At 32.2% G+C, this 15,348-nt stretch overlaps 2 protein-coding genes across 3 annotated transcripts; both read left to right on the forward strand.

The window, feature by feature from the left end:
• The first annotated feature begins 5,174 nt into the window (after window positions 1–5,174).
• On the forward strand, window positions 5,175–10,594 carry LOC133701418 (factor of DNA methylation 1-like). Of its 2 annotated transcripts, none has more exons than XM_062125328.1 (8): window positions 5,175–5,371; window positions 6,447–7,335; window positions 7,760–7,941; window positions 8,341–8,430; window positions 8,516–8,803; window positions 9,268–9,477; window positions 9,559–9,794; window positions 10,230–10,594. In XM_062125328.1, exons 2-7 carry the CDS (start codon window positions 6,459–6,461, stop codon window positions 9,790–9,792), a joined length of 1,881 nt encoding a protein of 626 aa, XP_061981312.1. In that variant the 5' UTR covers window positions 5,175–5,371; window positions 6,447–6,458; the 3' UTR covers window positions 9,793–9,794; window positions 10,230–10,594. The 2 variants fall into 2 exon arrangements, with proteins under 2 accessions (XP_061981312.1, XP_061981313.1); XM_062125329.1 differs by having other exon boundaries at window positions 6,459–7,335.
• Window positions 10,595–12,562: 1,968 nt separating this feature from the next.
• Window positions 12,563–14,052, forward strand: LOC133701419 (probable CCR4-associated factor 1 homolog 6). Its single transcript, XM_062125330.1, has 2 exons — window positions 12,563–12,723; window positions 12,919–14,052. The coding sequence occupies exon 2, from the start codon at window positions 13,049–13,051 to the stop codon at window positions 13,871–13,873; it is 825 nt and encodes a 274-aa protein (XP_061981314.1). The 5' UTR covers window positions 12,563–12,723; window positions 12,919–13,048; the 3' UTR covers window positions 13,874–14,052.
• Window positions 14,053–15,348: the final 1,296 nt, after the last annotated feature.

A 15,348-nucleotide genomic window follows, 5' to 3' on the forward strand; every position in this document is an offset into this window, starting at 1 on the left:
CATCATGTATGAGTGGGTGAGTATGCATGTAGCCAGCCCTCTGTCCACTACAGTTATGCAGGAAGATTGTGGAAATTTTTGCTTCGTTTTAGAGATCCAACACCTTTCTATACAGCAGAGGGAAAGGAGATGATAAAAAATTCCTTTAAAAATTTAGTTTCAGTGATGGAGAAAGTTCAGAATCTTTCCCAATGTGGCTATGTCCTGTTTATTCCCTTTAATTCTCTGCAGAATTTGAAGAACACTAAATTTACTGATAAAAATTGTTTTGGTCCAGTAATGGACCAAAATCATACAAGATTTGTCTGTTGAGTTGATCGCAAAGGGGTAACATCATTGATATATGAGATGAATGATTAGCTTAATTATTTTTTGTCGAAGGAGATCATTAATTATGAAAGTAGTTGTTCTTCCATGATTATAGTGGTTAGTGGAGATTCGCAGGTGGATATAAGACAAAAGACTCGTGCACATATGTAATCTTAGAGGATCAGGTAGGGCATTTTTGTCGAGTCATTGACGAAAGTTCCTGGTGTTTTTCTTCCTTTTCTTTTCTTTTTCTTTGTAATAAAAAATTCATGGAGAAAATGAACACAGTTTCTTCAACAGAAGGACAGAAATTTCATGAAAGAAAAGAGATTCAGCAGGCAAAATTCAAGATCAGAACACATCTTGGACTGATTTTCATTCTCAAATACAAGAAGAGTCCATGTCTCCGGGCCTGCAGAAACAATCTGGACAGATGAAACAGTAGCGCAGCTCAGAGTAACATCCATGCAAGGGATATGCATGTGTCAAACAGAAATTTATGGGGGCGAGTGCCTTATTATCCAAGCCGTTTATATTTTGCTTTAAATAAAAGATAAATTTACCAGATATATACAAGTTATAATTAGATGATGCATGTTATTTGATAGGATTAAACTGAAAATAGAGTTGTCAATGGCTCATAAGTTAGAAGAAATATGTTGGATTCCTAATACATCAACTTGAGACAGCAAAAATGAGATTATATTAATTCTAAGGGGTGTAGCTCAACTAGTCAGGTTTTAAATTTATTTTCTAGAGGTCACCAGTTCGAGTCTCATAAACCTCAGGGCTATTAAAGGTTTACATAGTTGTTAACTTCAGGGACCTATAAAATTAATCGAGGTACACATAAGCTAATCTAGATACCTATATTAATAAAATATATATATTTTTTCTTTTAAAGTCACGGTAGGTTAGCTAGAAATTTTATAGTATTCATGAGCTCATTTTATTTACTTTAATTTATTTTTTTTTATCTGGGGGAGAGATCCTAAGAGAAAGAAGAAATCCCAATTCAATTCATTCATATTTACCCTGCCTGTTTATCAAAATCCTCTTGCTTGTTTCAATTTTAATTTTGGTCTTCCAACACTTCATTATTCTGTACCAGCTAGTTTTATTAGCCAATTGAAAAAAAATACAATAGTCCAATCCTAAAAAAATAGAAGGGTCAAATTGAAATAAATAAATAAATAAATAAATCAAGGGATGTAAAATAAATAAAAAAAGAGGCTTCGTCATTCCCCTGCTCGGCCACCCTTTGAACTTAAAACATGTTGCACCACGTTCCTAAAAAATTTTAATTTTTTTTTGCTAAAATTTAATATGGTTTGTATGTTTTGGATCATTTTGATGTACTGATGTTAAAAATAATTTTTTAAAAATAAAAAAACATCATTGGCATGCATTTCGGCATAAAAAATTATTTTAAAAACAACCGCTACTACACTACTAAATACCCTCTTAGTCCTAGAAAAAGAGTTTGGATATTTATCAATTATTCAATTTCAGTCCCTGTAACTTTAGTTGTTTTGTATTAGTAGACTTGTATTCAATTTTGCTAAATCGAGAATCCTTCGAGGTTTGGGTTTGTTCCCCGACACAACGAGTACACGATACCATAACAACCTATACAAATAACAAAGCTAAATTTTAAATTAATCTAATATAAAAGAATCAAATTATAAGAAAAAAAATTGATAATCAAAAAGAAAAATGTCTGCGCTTGCGGGTCAAATAATTTATTTTTATGTAAAAAATAATGTTCAAATAAAAAAGTTGATTACAATAACTTTGGGGAAAAAACCTTTTTTTTTTCAAAATGGCAAAAACAATATGGCTCGGTTCTTAATAAACTAAATACAGAAGGATGAGATTGGGTTAGAAAGGGAAAAAACTAGTTCGAGTGAACTCGTTTTAGTATGGAAAACCTATAACCAGAGTAATAAGAGTCGAGTGAACCCAGATTAACTTGTTAAACTCATGTCTGGTGTTATGAAATTAAGATAACTCAATAAAAGAAAAAAAAAACCATAAAGCTCATTTAAAGAAACTATTGAACGATGAAACAAAAAATAAAACAAGCAAAAAAATAAAATGATGTCAAGCTGCGGTAACCCTTCAAACTCATAGCCTTTGTTTTTGTCTTTTTTGTTTTGTATTAAAGATGATTTTGGGTAAAAATGAGTTAGAGAATGTATTTAAGATTAAAACAAAAAGGTTGCTTGATTTTTTTACTACTATAATGATGGTTGAGTTCTAGATAGGCAGACGATACATTATCCACCCTTTAAAAAAAATAGCCTAGGCTGGCAAGCCCTCACAACCAGCCTAACTCCTTTTTTTTCTCTTTTTTTTTTATTTTTTTGTTAATTTTATTCTTTAATATTTAGTTAATTCTTAATTGGAGTTCATAATCTATTTTGGTTTGCATTTGGTAAGTTTATTATAGTCCCAGCACAAATATTTTAGTATTTAGTTAATGTTTAATTTTACAAGTGTCTATTTTTGTTGTCGTATAATTAAATAAAAAATAGTTTTGGAAAAAACAAGGTTATCAAACCAAGTTAAGTTCATGACCTGAATCATGGATTTAGTAGGTTAACTTGATTAATTGAGTATTGAGCTTCATAATTTATTTTAATTTTTTTTTAAGAGGTTATTGTGTTCTCGAACAAATAGTCTAATATTAGGTTGAAACTTAATTTTACAAGCGTTTATTTTTATTATCGTACAACTAAATAAAAATAATTTGCAAATAAAAAGTTATTAAACCTGGTGGAGTAAAGGACTCGGGTCGCAAGTTTGACGAATTAAGCTATAAAATTTAGGTCAATTTAATATTTTATTATTTTAATATTTTGTTTTTTAAAAAAATTAAATTAAATTTTTATTTTCAAAATAAATCATGTTTTTATCAATAAATTTAATGACATTATTGACGAATTCTCCACCGCATAGCTCGGGCAGTAAGCCATCGATAAATGAAAACACAAGCAAAAAGTATGTGAGCTGAAAAGGAAACATGTCCAAAGGAAACTGCAAAAAAAAAAAAAAAAAAATCACCAAAATTAGCTATCTCAATCACAATGGTTAAATTTGACTCGAATGAATGGTTGACTTAAAAAAATTTGTAACATTGAATTTCAAATTGAATTTAATCTAGTAAGTTTAAATTAATTTAAATTGATTAATTTAATTAAATCTGGTTTAAACTCAATTTTATCAATTAATTTTTTTTAAAAAAAATAAAATAATATTTTTTAATAAAAATAATTGACTAAAATTAACATGGTAACTCATTATTTACCTTAATAACCTAATAATTCAGGTTATTTTTTGGGATCAATCCTCGAGTCTAGTTTGACAATGAGGCCATTTGTTTTTGCGGTAGCTGCTGTGTTTTTATTCAAACACAGATAATATGGTGTTTGGTTAGAAAATAAAGCTGCAGTTTGGTTCATGGGACCCACTAGAAATGAGGTTCAACCTAAGGTTTTGGCGAAGCAATTTTTTCATGCTTTTCATCCAGCGTTCTTACGTTTCACTCTTCACTATCAACACCAAGCCCTTCCCTTCAACTCACGATAAGCAACTCCTCGCCACCAATAACACAAAAAGCTCCCATCTTCCAGCCGACAGCCAACAACTCCTCCTCTCTTCACCATGGTCAGCAACAACATCCACTAATAGCAGAACCAACTCCACCTTCAACCAAACCTGATTTGTCAAAGCCGTGACAGAATCTCCTTTAACAGCTCCTGCACGTCGACCTCCTTCTTTGCGCTAGTTGCTCCTCTTGGTCACAACCCCTTAAGCTATTGATAGAACCCATCTAAAAATAATAGAGACAGGAAAGAAAAATAATATTAAATCTTTATGCTAAGTTTTTTTTTGTGCAGGTTTCAGCTAGCTCTCACTGATGAGATAAAAAAAATATTTTCCATTACAATTGATTTCGGACTTTCAAAACAGAAATTTTAAGTTATTGTGTTTTAAAAAATATTTTTAAAATATAATATTTAAAATTATTGTACTTTAAAAAGCATGATGTTTAAATATATCATGTTTTTTTTTAATAATAATAATATTTATTAAATTTCATTTTTATAAAATATAACATAATTAAAATATGCTAATTTAAAAAAAATCATTTTAATTAGTGTCTGAGGAGTCAAATATTGCAAGAGAATTTGAGCCAACTCTGTTTTTATTTAATTTTTTATTCCCTTTCCCCATGTTTTCATATTTTTTACTTTTATTATTACACTACCACTGCTTTTATCATTTTACGTTACTAATTTATACAATATGTTATAGCAACAATTAGATAATTTTCCATGTGATGCTGGTCATATCAAAATAATTTAAATAGAAAAAATCTCAAGTTATAAAGAATTTAAGTTGTTGCACGCTTATAAAAAATATGATTTTTATCAGATAAATTTTATATATGATAGAATTATAGATGATTTAATGGAATAATAAAAAATATTTTATATAAAATATTATTTATTTCATGATGTAATAGCAGTAGTTAAATCAATAATATTTCAATGAAAAACTATCAATATTAATATATGTCTTATTTAATTATTTTATAATCTTAATTTGAAAAATATTTTTTAACCAAACACATTAAATTATTTTTTATTTAATTTTAATTTCTACCACAGTTTTAACCAAACATATATTTTTCTAAATCAACCTTAACTAAAAATATTTTTTATAAAATAATTTTTTTAAAACTATAATTATAACCACTACTACAACACCAAACATTAAAATTACAACCCAATTTTTTTTCCAGTTGTTTTCTAGAAGGCTGGGTGTACGAAAAATAAAATAAATATATACGCTTGACTACAGCAAACAAGGAAGTGAGAAAACCAAAAGGACAGTTCACAGTAGTATCCTTGACTGTGACTGACAAACAACAAAATCAAAGCATCAATAAATCTCTTGAGTCACCGACCTTCAACCCGTTTTCACTCCTCCAAGTTCAAAGCACAAGAAAAACCCCGAAAACCAGATAAACTAACTCTCTCCCAGGAAATCGGAGGTAATTATTTTCAAACTTGTCAGACTATTTTCTGTTTATTTTTTTATCTTTGCAGTTTTTTTTATCTTTGCTAATCGTGGCTTAAATTTATGGTTTCTTTTTGCATGCGTGGTGAATGTAAGCTTAGATACGCAATTTATTAAATAGGTTTTTATGTTAGCTAGATTAAGCTAATGATCGGCATGATTAAGGGTTTTTTATATTGTATTTTGCGCTAAATTCGATGTTCTCGCGTTATCTGGAAAGGTTTATTGAAGAATCTGAATAATGAAACGTGGGTTGTTGTTGCTGCTTTTTAATTTTTTTTATCTTCAGCATTGTTTGGCAATAATGTTGGGTTTGATTTAGGGCTTTACTAATATAAAGCAGATTTCGAATTTATTAGACTGTTTTGTGTTTGGTTTTTAATTTTTGCTAAATATAGCCTCAATTTATGGTTTCTTTGCATGTGCACTGAATGTAAGCTTAGATACGATATTTATTGTAATGGGTTTTTGTTGGTAACTTGATGAAGATAATAATCGGCATGTTTGATGGTTTTTATTACGTGTTTAGTACAAGAATTGGTGTTCCTCCTGCATTATCTGTAGAGATTTGTTGGAGAAGCTGAGTGTTGATAATGTTTATGTAGGAAGTCAGCTTTTTTTGGTAGAAATGCTAGGTGTTTGTTTGTTTGATTTAGGGCTTTGCTGATGTAGAGGGAATTTTGAAATTTAAAATTGTGTGCATTGAATGTATGTGGGTTACAGCCGCTTATTAGGGAGAAAATGGGCTTTGTTTAGTAAGAATAGTTGGATTATTGGTTGCTGTGATTAAGGGGTTTTGTACATGTTTGAGAAATTTGAGCAGGACTTGTTTGAAAACATCACATGTCGATTTAAAGGTTCCAATGAGTGTTTTTTTTTCTTGCATGTGTTGTTGGTGTGTTTTAATGGTGAGTTTGGAACTTAGTTTTAGTGTGCTATTATTTTTACTAATCATATGTTGATTAACAATCTGCATTCGCTATAGTTTAGTAACTTTGAAGGATTACTGTTAGTTCACTGTATTAATGCTCATAACCTTGAAATTCTAGTATACTGGTCAGATGGATCATAGTTCTGAAGAAGAGTCAGATATAAGTGAATCAGAGATTGAGGACTATAAGGACAAACCGCTAGAAGATTTGAGGTCTGGGAACCTTAGAGTGAAGGTGAATGGGTTCCTAAGATGCCCTTTCTGTGCTGGTAAAAAGAAGCAGGACTATAAGTACAAGGATCTGCTTCAACATGCAACCGGAGTATCTAAGGGTTCTGCCAGCAGAAGTGGAAAACAGAAGGCAAACCACCTTGCCTTGGCTAGATATTTGGAGATTGAACTGGCTAACGAAGCAGAGCAAACTCCGCGCCAGGTTGTGCCACAGCCCATCAAGCCACCTCCAGAGCAACAGGAGCTCTTTGTATGGCCATGGATGGGAATTCTTGTGAATTTGACTGAGCAGAGGGACAATGAGTATTGGATGAAGAAATTTGCTGAATATAAACCCTTAGAGTTTTGTACCTTTTTGAATGAAGAAGACCATTCCACCCAGGCCATAGTGAGGTTCAACCGTGATTGGGATGGCTTTATGAACGCAACAAGATTTGAACAATTATTTGATAATGCAAATCATGGTAAAAAGGACTGGAAAACGAGGAAAACACAACCTGGATCAAGCATTTATGGCTGGCGTGCTCGTGCTGATGATCACGATTCTGATGGGCCAATAGGGGAGTACCTTCGCAGGGAAGGAAGATTGAATACTATTCCTGCCATTGTTCAGGAATCAAATGAAAGCAGAAATACTGTTGTGGCACACCTAGCTGATAAAATTGACGAGGCAAATAAAAATCTGGATAAGCTGCACTACAACTTCAATGAGAAGAACATGTCTTTAAGAAGGATGCTTGAAGAGAAAGACAAACTACACTATGCTTTTGTTGAAGGTATGTTCCTTTCTTTTTGCGTGCATCTCATTGGTATTGGAACAGTACACTTGCATAATTTGCATAAATGCTAGTTAATGGGTGCCTATGTTTCTAGTACATCGCCATGCTTGTGTGCAGATTCTTATCTCCATTGCACACTCTTTGTTCCAAATTGCTTTGTGAATATCCGTTTGTCTTGTCTTGCTGTAGTTAGACATGCAATTCTCCTGTATTTATCCATAAGAGTTGAATATCCACAGTAATTGTTTCTTTTTTGAACATGACATTCACCCGAACCAGAAAGAAGTTTGAGAACTGGATGCTTTTGTTTTATTTTATCAACATGTCAAAAGTTTTATCCCATTCATTCAGGTGTGGAGTCCAAATTTTTATCCCTGACTTGGATAGTACTTGGATCATATGGTTTTTAATTGTTTATCAGAAACAAGGAAGATGCAGCGACACGCACGTGAAAATGTTCATAGAGTATTGGCAGAGCAGGAAAAATTGAATGATGAATTGGAGTCTAAGAAAAAAAAGCTTGATTTCTGGAGCAAAGAATTGAACAAACGTGAAACAGTAACTGAGCGTGAGAGGCAAAAACTTGATGACGAGAAGAAAAAGGTAACATAAAGATTCAAACCAATTCTGAAGCAGGAATGGTTAGTCTCTCCACATCAACTTATCTTAGTGATGACGTTTTCTTTTTTCCTTCTCTTCTCTTCTCTTTTCCTTTTTATTTATTTTATTTTATTTTATGAAGAGTTTTATTACCAATTGATTGTTTGCTTTTTGATCGATGAATATGTCATGTTATTTTAATTTACAGTTGTTTTCCACAAGGGCAATAAACTGGTATAGTCCTAACAAGCTTTCAGCTTACAAGAGTAAAAGGCATTATAATGACTGGCTTATATAGATCAAATAGATAAAAACACTGGCATGAAAGATTGAAATGCTGATACAGTTTTTATGTTCAGTTATATATTGTGCTCAGCACTGACTTTTTTATGGTCCTCCTAGAATGATACGAGGAATAGTTCTCTCCAGTTGGCATCCATGGAGCAGAGAAAGGCTGATGAGAATGTTTTAAGACTGGTTGAAGAGCAAAAGGTGTGCTTCTTAGTGCTAGGTGCATTTTATTTTGTACTTCTTTTTATCTTATGCTTTTAATTTATGGAGATGTCCAAATTTTCAGAGAGAGAAAGAAGAGGCCTTAAAGAAGATACTTCAGTTGGAAAAACAGTTGGATGCCAAACAGAAGTTGGAAATGGAGATTCAAGAGATAAAAGGGAAATTACTGGTGATGAAGCACCTTGGAGATCAAGATGATGCAGCAGTTCAAAAGAAGGTGGAGGAGATGAAGGATGAGTTGAGCCAGAAAGAGGATGATTTTACTGATATGGAATCTCTGAATCAAACTCTCATAATTAAAGAACGCCAAAGCAATGATGAACTTCAACAAGCACGAAAAAATTTAATAGTGGTATAACTTTCCTTTCTCTTTTTATCATTGTTTCAAGTTTCACACAGTTAACTGAATCAATGTAATTTTTTTCCCTAGAGTTTAAGGAATTATAGAAAACAATGTCCTTGAACTCAGTTTCTTGTCTTGGCACATGGGGTTCAGTTACTAATAGAGAATGATATGACAATCGATTGGCATCAAGCCTACTTGGAGGGTAAAGGAAATGTAACCAGAAATGTGAGAGAATTCAGATTTTTATTTCTCTTGGCTGATAAAATGGAAAATACAATTTGTGACATAATTGTATTCTGCCTAATTTTGGGCACGGGGACCAAGTAGGTTTTTAGGTCTAACTTTCCATGAATATTCTCTACCTGTACTGTCGATGAATGAAAGTGAATTACGAATAATCATGTATTTATTGGATAATTCTAATATGAAATAATGGAAGGCAGTTTCTTCCCCTCTCCCCTGTTTTTTAGGGTCTGGGAGATATGCTGGGTGCTCGAACTCTTATTGGACTAAAAAGAATGGGAGAAATTGACGAGAAGCCCTTCCATAATGCATGCAAGGAAAGATTTCCTGAGGACCCATTGTTGCATGCTTCCACTCAATGCAGCTTGTGGCAGGAGAAATTGAAGAACCCAGCGTGGCATCCATTTAAAGTTATTGATGTTGATGGGAATGCAAAGGTATTTTTTTTCCCTTCCTCCTCTCTTGGTGAATAACTGGAAGGTTGAAAGTTTAATCGAATGGTATGATGCATGATTCAGCAAATACTAAATGAAGAAGATGAGGAGCTACGAAACCTCAAGAAAGAGTGGGGGGATGAGATATACACAGCAGTTGTTACAGCTTTGAATGAGTTGGAAGAGTATAATCCTAGTGGGAGATATGTGGTTTCAGAGCTCTGGAACTTCAAAGAAGGAAGGAAAGCCACATTGAAAGAGGTCATTGCCTATATTGTGAAGAATATAAACACTCTCAAGCGCAAGAAAGCAACATGAAGGTTAGCTCAACCAGCTTTCTTGATTATTATATATATATATTATTCATTGCTCGAGTCAAGTCAAATCTGATAGTTAATTAATTAATACGTAATTCTTACTTTTAAAGTCATTGAGAACTTATCCATCGTTCTGTATAATTTATCGATTCTATGAGAGCAAGAGTTAAAAAAACCATGGTTGGCACCGTATTAAGCTCAAAAACGTTTATAATGGTTTAGTTGATGCCTCTAATACATCAATCCAAGTTTTCCTTTTCAACCCAAGATGCACTAGGTTCATAAATACCTCCATTGTTATCATGTACTAGGGGGTGTTGTACTTATAAAATGAAGCACGAATCTGAAGCATCTGCACATTTCATTCAAGTTTCCTAGACACCAAACTCCTTGTAGAAGTTTGTTGCACCACAGTTTAATCTTGACATTGAATGCTAGGGAACTCTCGGAGAAGGTGGGAAGTGTAGTTTAAAGAGCTGGAGGTGTGCAGAAACTTAAGAGGTTGGAGCAGGTGTCAGGTGACATGAAAATTGTGGACCATAAGTTGTTGGAGCAGGTTTATGCTACCGCCAAGATATGCTCAATCTAGATGTGTGGTACTACGAAACTGTTGGCGTCAGACTCATTCTCCAACAATTGTGAACTTAATTTTTATGGAAGAAAATTTTCCTGCTGAGTGCAGCGGGATTTCTCCAAGGTTATAAATTTTCTGTTGCCACGAGTCATTATTTTCCATGGGACGAGGTTAAGTAATGTCTTGACTTTTAATATTAGTTGGTTAATGAAGTATGCGCTTTCTGTAATGCGTTGTGGGGGTGTTTGACTTTGGAGTTTAAAAACAAATTGATTTTTTTTTTGTTAGTGTTGATAATAAAAATAAATTTTAAAAAATAAAAAATATATTATTTTGATATATTTTTAAGTAAAAAATATTTTAAAAAATAATTTTTATTATGAATAGAGAGTGGAAATAAAAAGGAGGGGGCGATAATGGGGATATGTTGGAATGTCTTTTAAAATGTCTTTGTATTTTATTTTTCTTACACTAATTAGACGCAACTCGAGTCATTTTATAAGCTATTATAAACTAATGTGAAAACCATTAAAAAAAAAAGCCTTGAAAAACATTAATTTTGATGATTTCTCAACACATGCATTTCTATGAAAGCAATTATCACACGCTAACATGCATGAAGGTATTATTGGCCAGTTATTAAAAAAAAAAAAACTTGAGGCATACGTGTATTGCTGCATTACAAAATTGATTAGATTGTGGGCAAATTGGTTTTTTCATGGTCTTTTTATATTTTTAGTATGGTAAAATAAAAAATAACTTAATTATTTTTTAAAGCAAAAAGGTTGACCTTGTGTTTAAAGTTTTTTTCAATTTAAAAACAATAGTAAAATGATTAAATTAATTTTAATATCAAAACTTACTTCTTCTTTTTTTAAAGCTTTTTTTATTATGTTTTTTTATTATAGAAAAATTTAAGAGGTGATTAGATAATTTAATTAAAATAAATATTATTAAAAAAATAAGTAGTTGACACTTGCAACTCATTAATTAGCGTGTGGATAGTATCCGTGCATTTTGAGGGACACATATGGTATTTTCTAGTGGACAAACACTTGCTTCCAAAGCAGTGTTGGAATCTTCTCAACGATCCTTTTATTTTTGGACAACATGTGTGGTCAATAGATCTTTGGTTGACGCCAATGACTTTTTCATTTTTTTCTTTTCTCTTTTTGATTTTCATGTTAAACCCTTCAATATTTCAAAGCAATTTTTTAATTTGTTTTTTCTTTAGATTTGGTCCATGTTTTTTAAATACCTTTTATTTTATTTAAAATAATTTATAAATTTTGATTTTTTTAATTCCATCCTCCTTTGTTTTCTTCATCAATCATATTTGGATTTTATTTCTATTTTTTAATAATTTTCTTGATTTATTTTATTTTTTTAATTTCATCCTTGTAGTTTAATTTCATTTAATTTTTATTTCAGATTTGATCATTATTCTTTTAATTGCTATTTGTTTTATTTTTTTAATTTTGAATAATTAAAAATTTTGTTTTGTGATTTTTTCAAACTTGCTTTTCATGGGTAATTCGGTCTTATGTCTCGAGTTACAGGTTTTGAAGATTAGTCTGATTTGACTTTACTTTCATCCTTAGTTTATACTCTTTTCTTAATATATATATATATATATATATATATATATATATATATATATAATTTAATATTATATTATTGGGTTATTCCTGGTTGCAATCTAAAAAATAAAATAAAAGTTACTCCTTCACTAGATTTTTATACTGGGACATCGTTTAGTATTGCGGTCTAACCATACTTTTAAAAATTTCTGAATTTTTTTAGCTTTAAATTAATATTTTTTTAATATTTTTTATGAGCTAATATTAAAAATAATAAAATATTATTTTAATATATTTTTAAATAAAAAATATTTTAAAAAACAATCTTCTTCACAATCTCAAATAAATTAGTTATCTTTACTTTTTTTTATTCATTTATTTAATAAATACTATGGGTCAAAGAACATAAATGCTGCTGAGGAGGTGAGCAGGGAAAATAAGGATTCTTTTCCCTCGAAACTCTCTAAAATCAAAGAAGAAAAAAGAAAAGAAAAGGAATCAAATTATCAGTAACTTTTGTTTTCTAAAAAAAAAAAAAGAAGAAAAAACACAAAATCAAAAGACAATTAATTAATGGTATCATTTTTTACCATATAAATAAAAAAAAATTGAAAAAATATCTCTTTCCGTATCCTCTTCTTCTTCCTATTCTTTATAATAACAGCCATACAAACACCCTTTTTTATTCTCTAGTTTCTCTCTCCAAATGACTGTCTCTCTCTCTAGAATTTGCAGCTGTAGATCTCTTATCAGATCCTTCAAATCTCTCTAATTTCAGGTCAGATCCCACCCCCTCCCTCTCTCTCTAGAATTTCTTCGTTTTTTATTGATCATTGATTGCTTTAGATCTGCTATTCATTTCTTTGTCAGATCTCCGTGTTTGCTTTGTTTATTTTAGATTATTTTGCTGCTCCTGGGCTTTAAGGTTCAGAGCTGACATGGGTTTTTTTTTTCTTCTGAAATTTGGTTGCAGATTTGGTTTTTTGAATTGGGTGACTGATAGATTTTGTTAGGGTTGGGTGCTGATTTTGAATGTTTAGTTTCATTAAACATTTGGGGTTAAGAAATTTTGTTGTGGGTTTGATTTTGTTCTGGTTTTTGTGATGTCGCTGTTGCCGAAAGGTGATTCCATTCACATTCGTGAGGTGTGGAATGACAATCTCGAAGAAGAATTCGCGCTTATCCGTGAAATTGTTGATGATTTCCCTTATATTGCCATGGACACTGAGTTTCCGGGCATTGTGCTGCGTCCGGTGGGTAATTTTAAGAACAGTAATGACTATCATTACCAAACTTTGAAGGATAATGTGGATGTGTTGAAGTTGATTCAACTGGGTCTTACCTTTTCAGATGATCAAGGGAATTTACCAACTTGTGGCACTGATAAGTATTGCATTTGGCAGTTTAATTTCCGCGAGTTCAATGTGAACAAGGATGTTTTTGCAAATGACTCGATTGAGCTTTTGCGTCAGAGTGGGATTGACTTAAATAAGAACAATGAAAATGGTATTGATGCTGTGAGATTTGGTGAGCTCCTGATGTCGTCTGGGATTGTGTTGAATGATAGCGTGTACTGGGTGACTTTTCATAGTGGTTATGATTTTGGGTACTTGCTTAAGCTGTTGACATGCCAGAATTTACCAGATACACAAGCCGGGTTCTTTAATTTGATCAACATGTACTTTCCAACTCTTTATGATATCAAGCATTTGATGAAGTTTTGCAATAGCCTTCATGGAGGGTTGAACAAGCTTGCAGAGTTGTTAGAAGTGGAGAGAATTGGGATATGCCATCAAGCAGGTTCGGATAGTTTGCTTACAGCTTGTACATTCAGGAAATTGAAAGAAAATTTCTTTAGCTGCTCATTGGAAAAATATGCCGGTGTGTTGTATGGTTTAGGTGTCGAGAATGGACAAATTACTCATTGATTATGAAAAATAGAAAATTCCCCCGCCCCCCCCCCCCCCAAAAAAAAAAGAAAAAAAAAAAGAAGAAAGAAAAAAGCTTAGAAAGACGCTTTTTTCAACTCTATGTGGTGTCTGACACCAGAATTTTATGTACACTCTTGTTCAACAAGTTATTGATATATGAACATGCTTTCTGTCTACTTGCTTCAATTTCTGAATAAGAGTCAAATAATGTGCTTAGCTTCATGGTGACATAAATCATTTTGTTAAATGAAGATACAACATTGATAGTTCTCTTCGCAATTCCGATACGTAGTTTATCTTTATCCATAGCCAGCTAGTGCAGCTTCCAGACAACTGAATTCTGCTCCAGGGACAAGATTATTTATCCTGTTCATTTTCTTAGTGATTGTTGGATTGTTTCTCTATGAACTTTATGTATCTCTCTGCTTCCTTAATATATGAATTGTTTCTTATGCGTGCTCCTCCTTGGTTCTTAGTTATAGATTTATAATCATTTACAGTAGTATCCTGCATCACAGAGTACTTAGTTTCAAGTGTCAATTACTGCTTTTAGTTTTACGTAAACACAATACTGGTTCACAGATGATGTCAGATAATAAATGATGTGACATCTCCTTATACCAGTACGAGTAAAATATCCTCCTCCACCACCTCCTCCTCCTTATACCAGTACTGATGGCAACTCTGTCTGTTGATTGTTTGGGTTTCTTTTATTGTATAAAAATAACTTTGCTCATCATTTTCTTTAGCATTTGCACTATCCTTTTCCGGTTAAGGTTTTTCTCAAGTTACCTGTCAAGACTACTTAGCTGCATTCATCTCTCCACTCAACTGCTCAATGCGTCAGCTATGTTACTTGGTCAGGTATAGTTCTACTACGACATATTTTTGTGTCTTATCCGATCCATCGAAGTTGATGCTTTATCAATGTGGAGTTAGTATTTTCTTCCATCTTCTCAATCGTCTGACATGTTTCATCTTTTCAGCATAGACACCTTTTTGTCTTCTTCCAACTTACTTTGTTATTCTGGTTTATTTTTACCCAGTTGGATTTTTTGGGAAAAAAAAAAGAGCTTGCCTTCTTTACTCTGAAAGTGATGCAGGACTAAGGTCTCAGTTCCATGATCTTTACTGCAATAATCAGATGTAGCAGAAAATTGACTTTGTGACCTTGAAATCTTTTTACCTTTTGAGTTCAGTAGAGGTTCATTATCCAAGCAGATTCTAAAGATGATGCTGGCCCAAAGTCAAAATGTAAAAGAACTGGACTTGAATTCTTGATGGCCTCCACGAGTGGTCAAAATGTAAGAGAACTGGACTTTAACTTCTTGATGGCTTGCATAAGTGATCAACTATGATTAAATGGTTCCGTTAGTAACTTGTATCGTTAAGTGGTTAGTTGTATCCCCGTTCCCTTTTGCTCTGCTCATGTACCCATTTCTCATGGTGTTCGAGATGCAACAAGCATACAA

This window comes from Populus nigra, chromosome 8, assembly GCF_951802175.1.
Source record: "Populus nigra chromosome 8, ddPopNigr1.1, whole genome shotgun sequence".
In the NCBI taxonomy this organism is placed as follows: Eukaryota; Viridiplantae; Streptophyta; class Magnoliopsida; order Malpighiales; family Salicaceae; genus Populus; species Populus nigra.

What these genes read in the sequence shown, in the direction of transcription:
- LOC133701419 (XM_062125330.1), top strand. Translation starts at nt 13,049, where the DNA reads ATGTCGCTGTTGCCGAAAGGTGATTCCATTCACATTCGTGAGGTGTGG.
- LOC133701418 (XM_062125328.1), top strand. Translation starts at nt 6,459, where the DNA reads ATGGATCATAGTTCTGAAGAAGAGTCAGATATAAGTGAATCAGAGATT. An exon ending in ACACTATGCTTTTGTTGAAG is followed by an intron (nt 7,336 to 7,759) that starts GTATGTTCCTTT and finishes ATTGTTTATCAG; the next exon opens with AAACAAGGAAGATGCAGCGA. An exon ending in TTGATGACGAGAAGAAAAAG is followed by an intron (nt 7,942 to 8,340) that starts GTAACATAAAGA and finishes TGGTCCTCCTAG; the next exon opens with AATGATACGAGGAATAGTTC.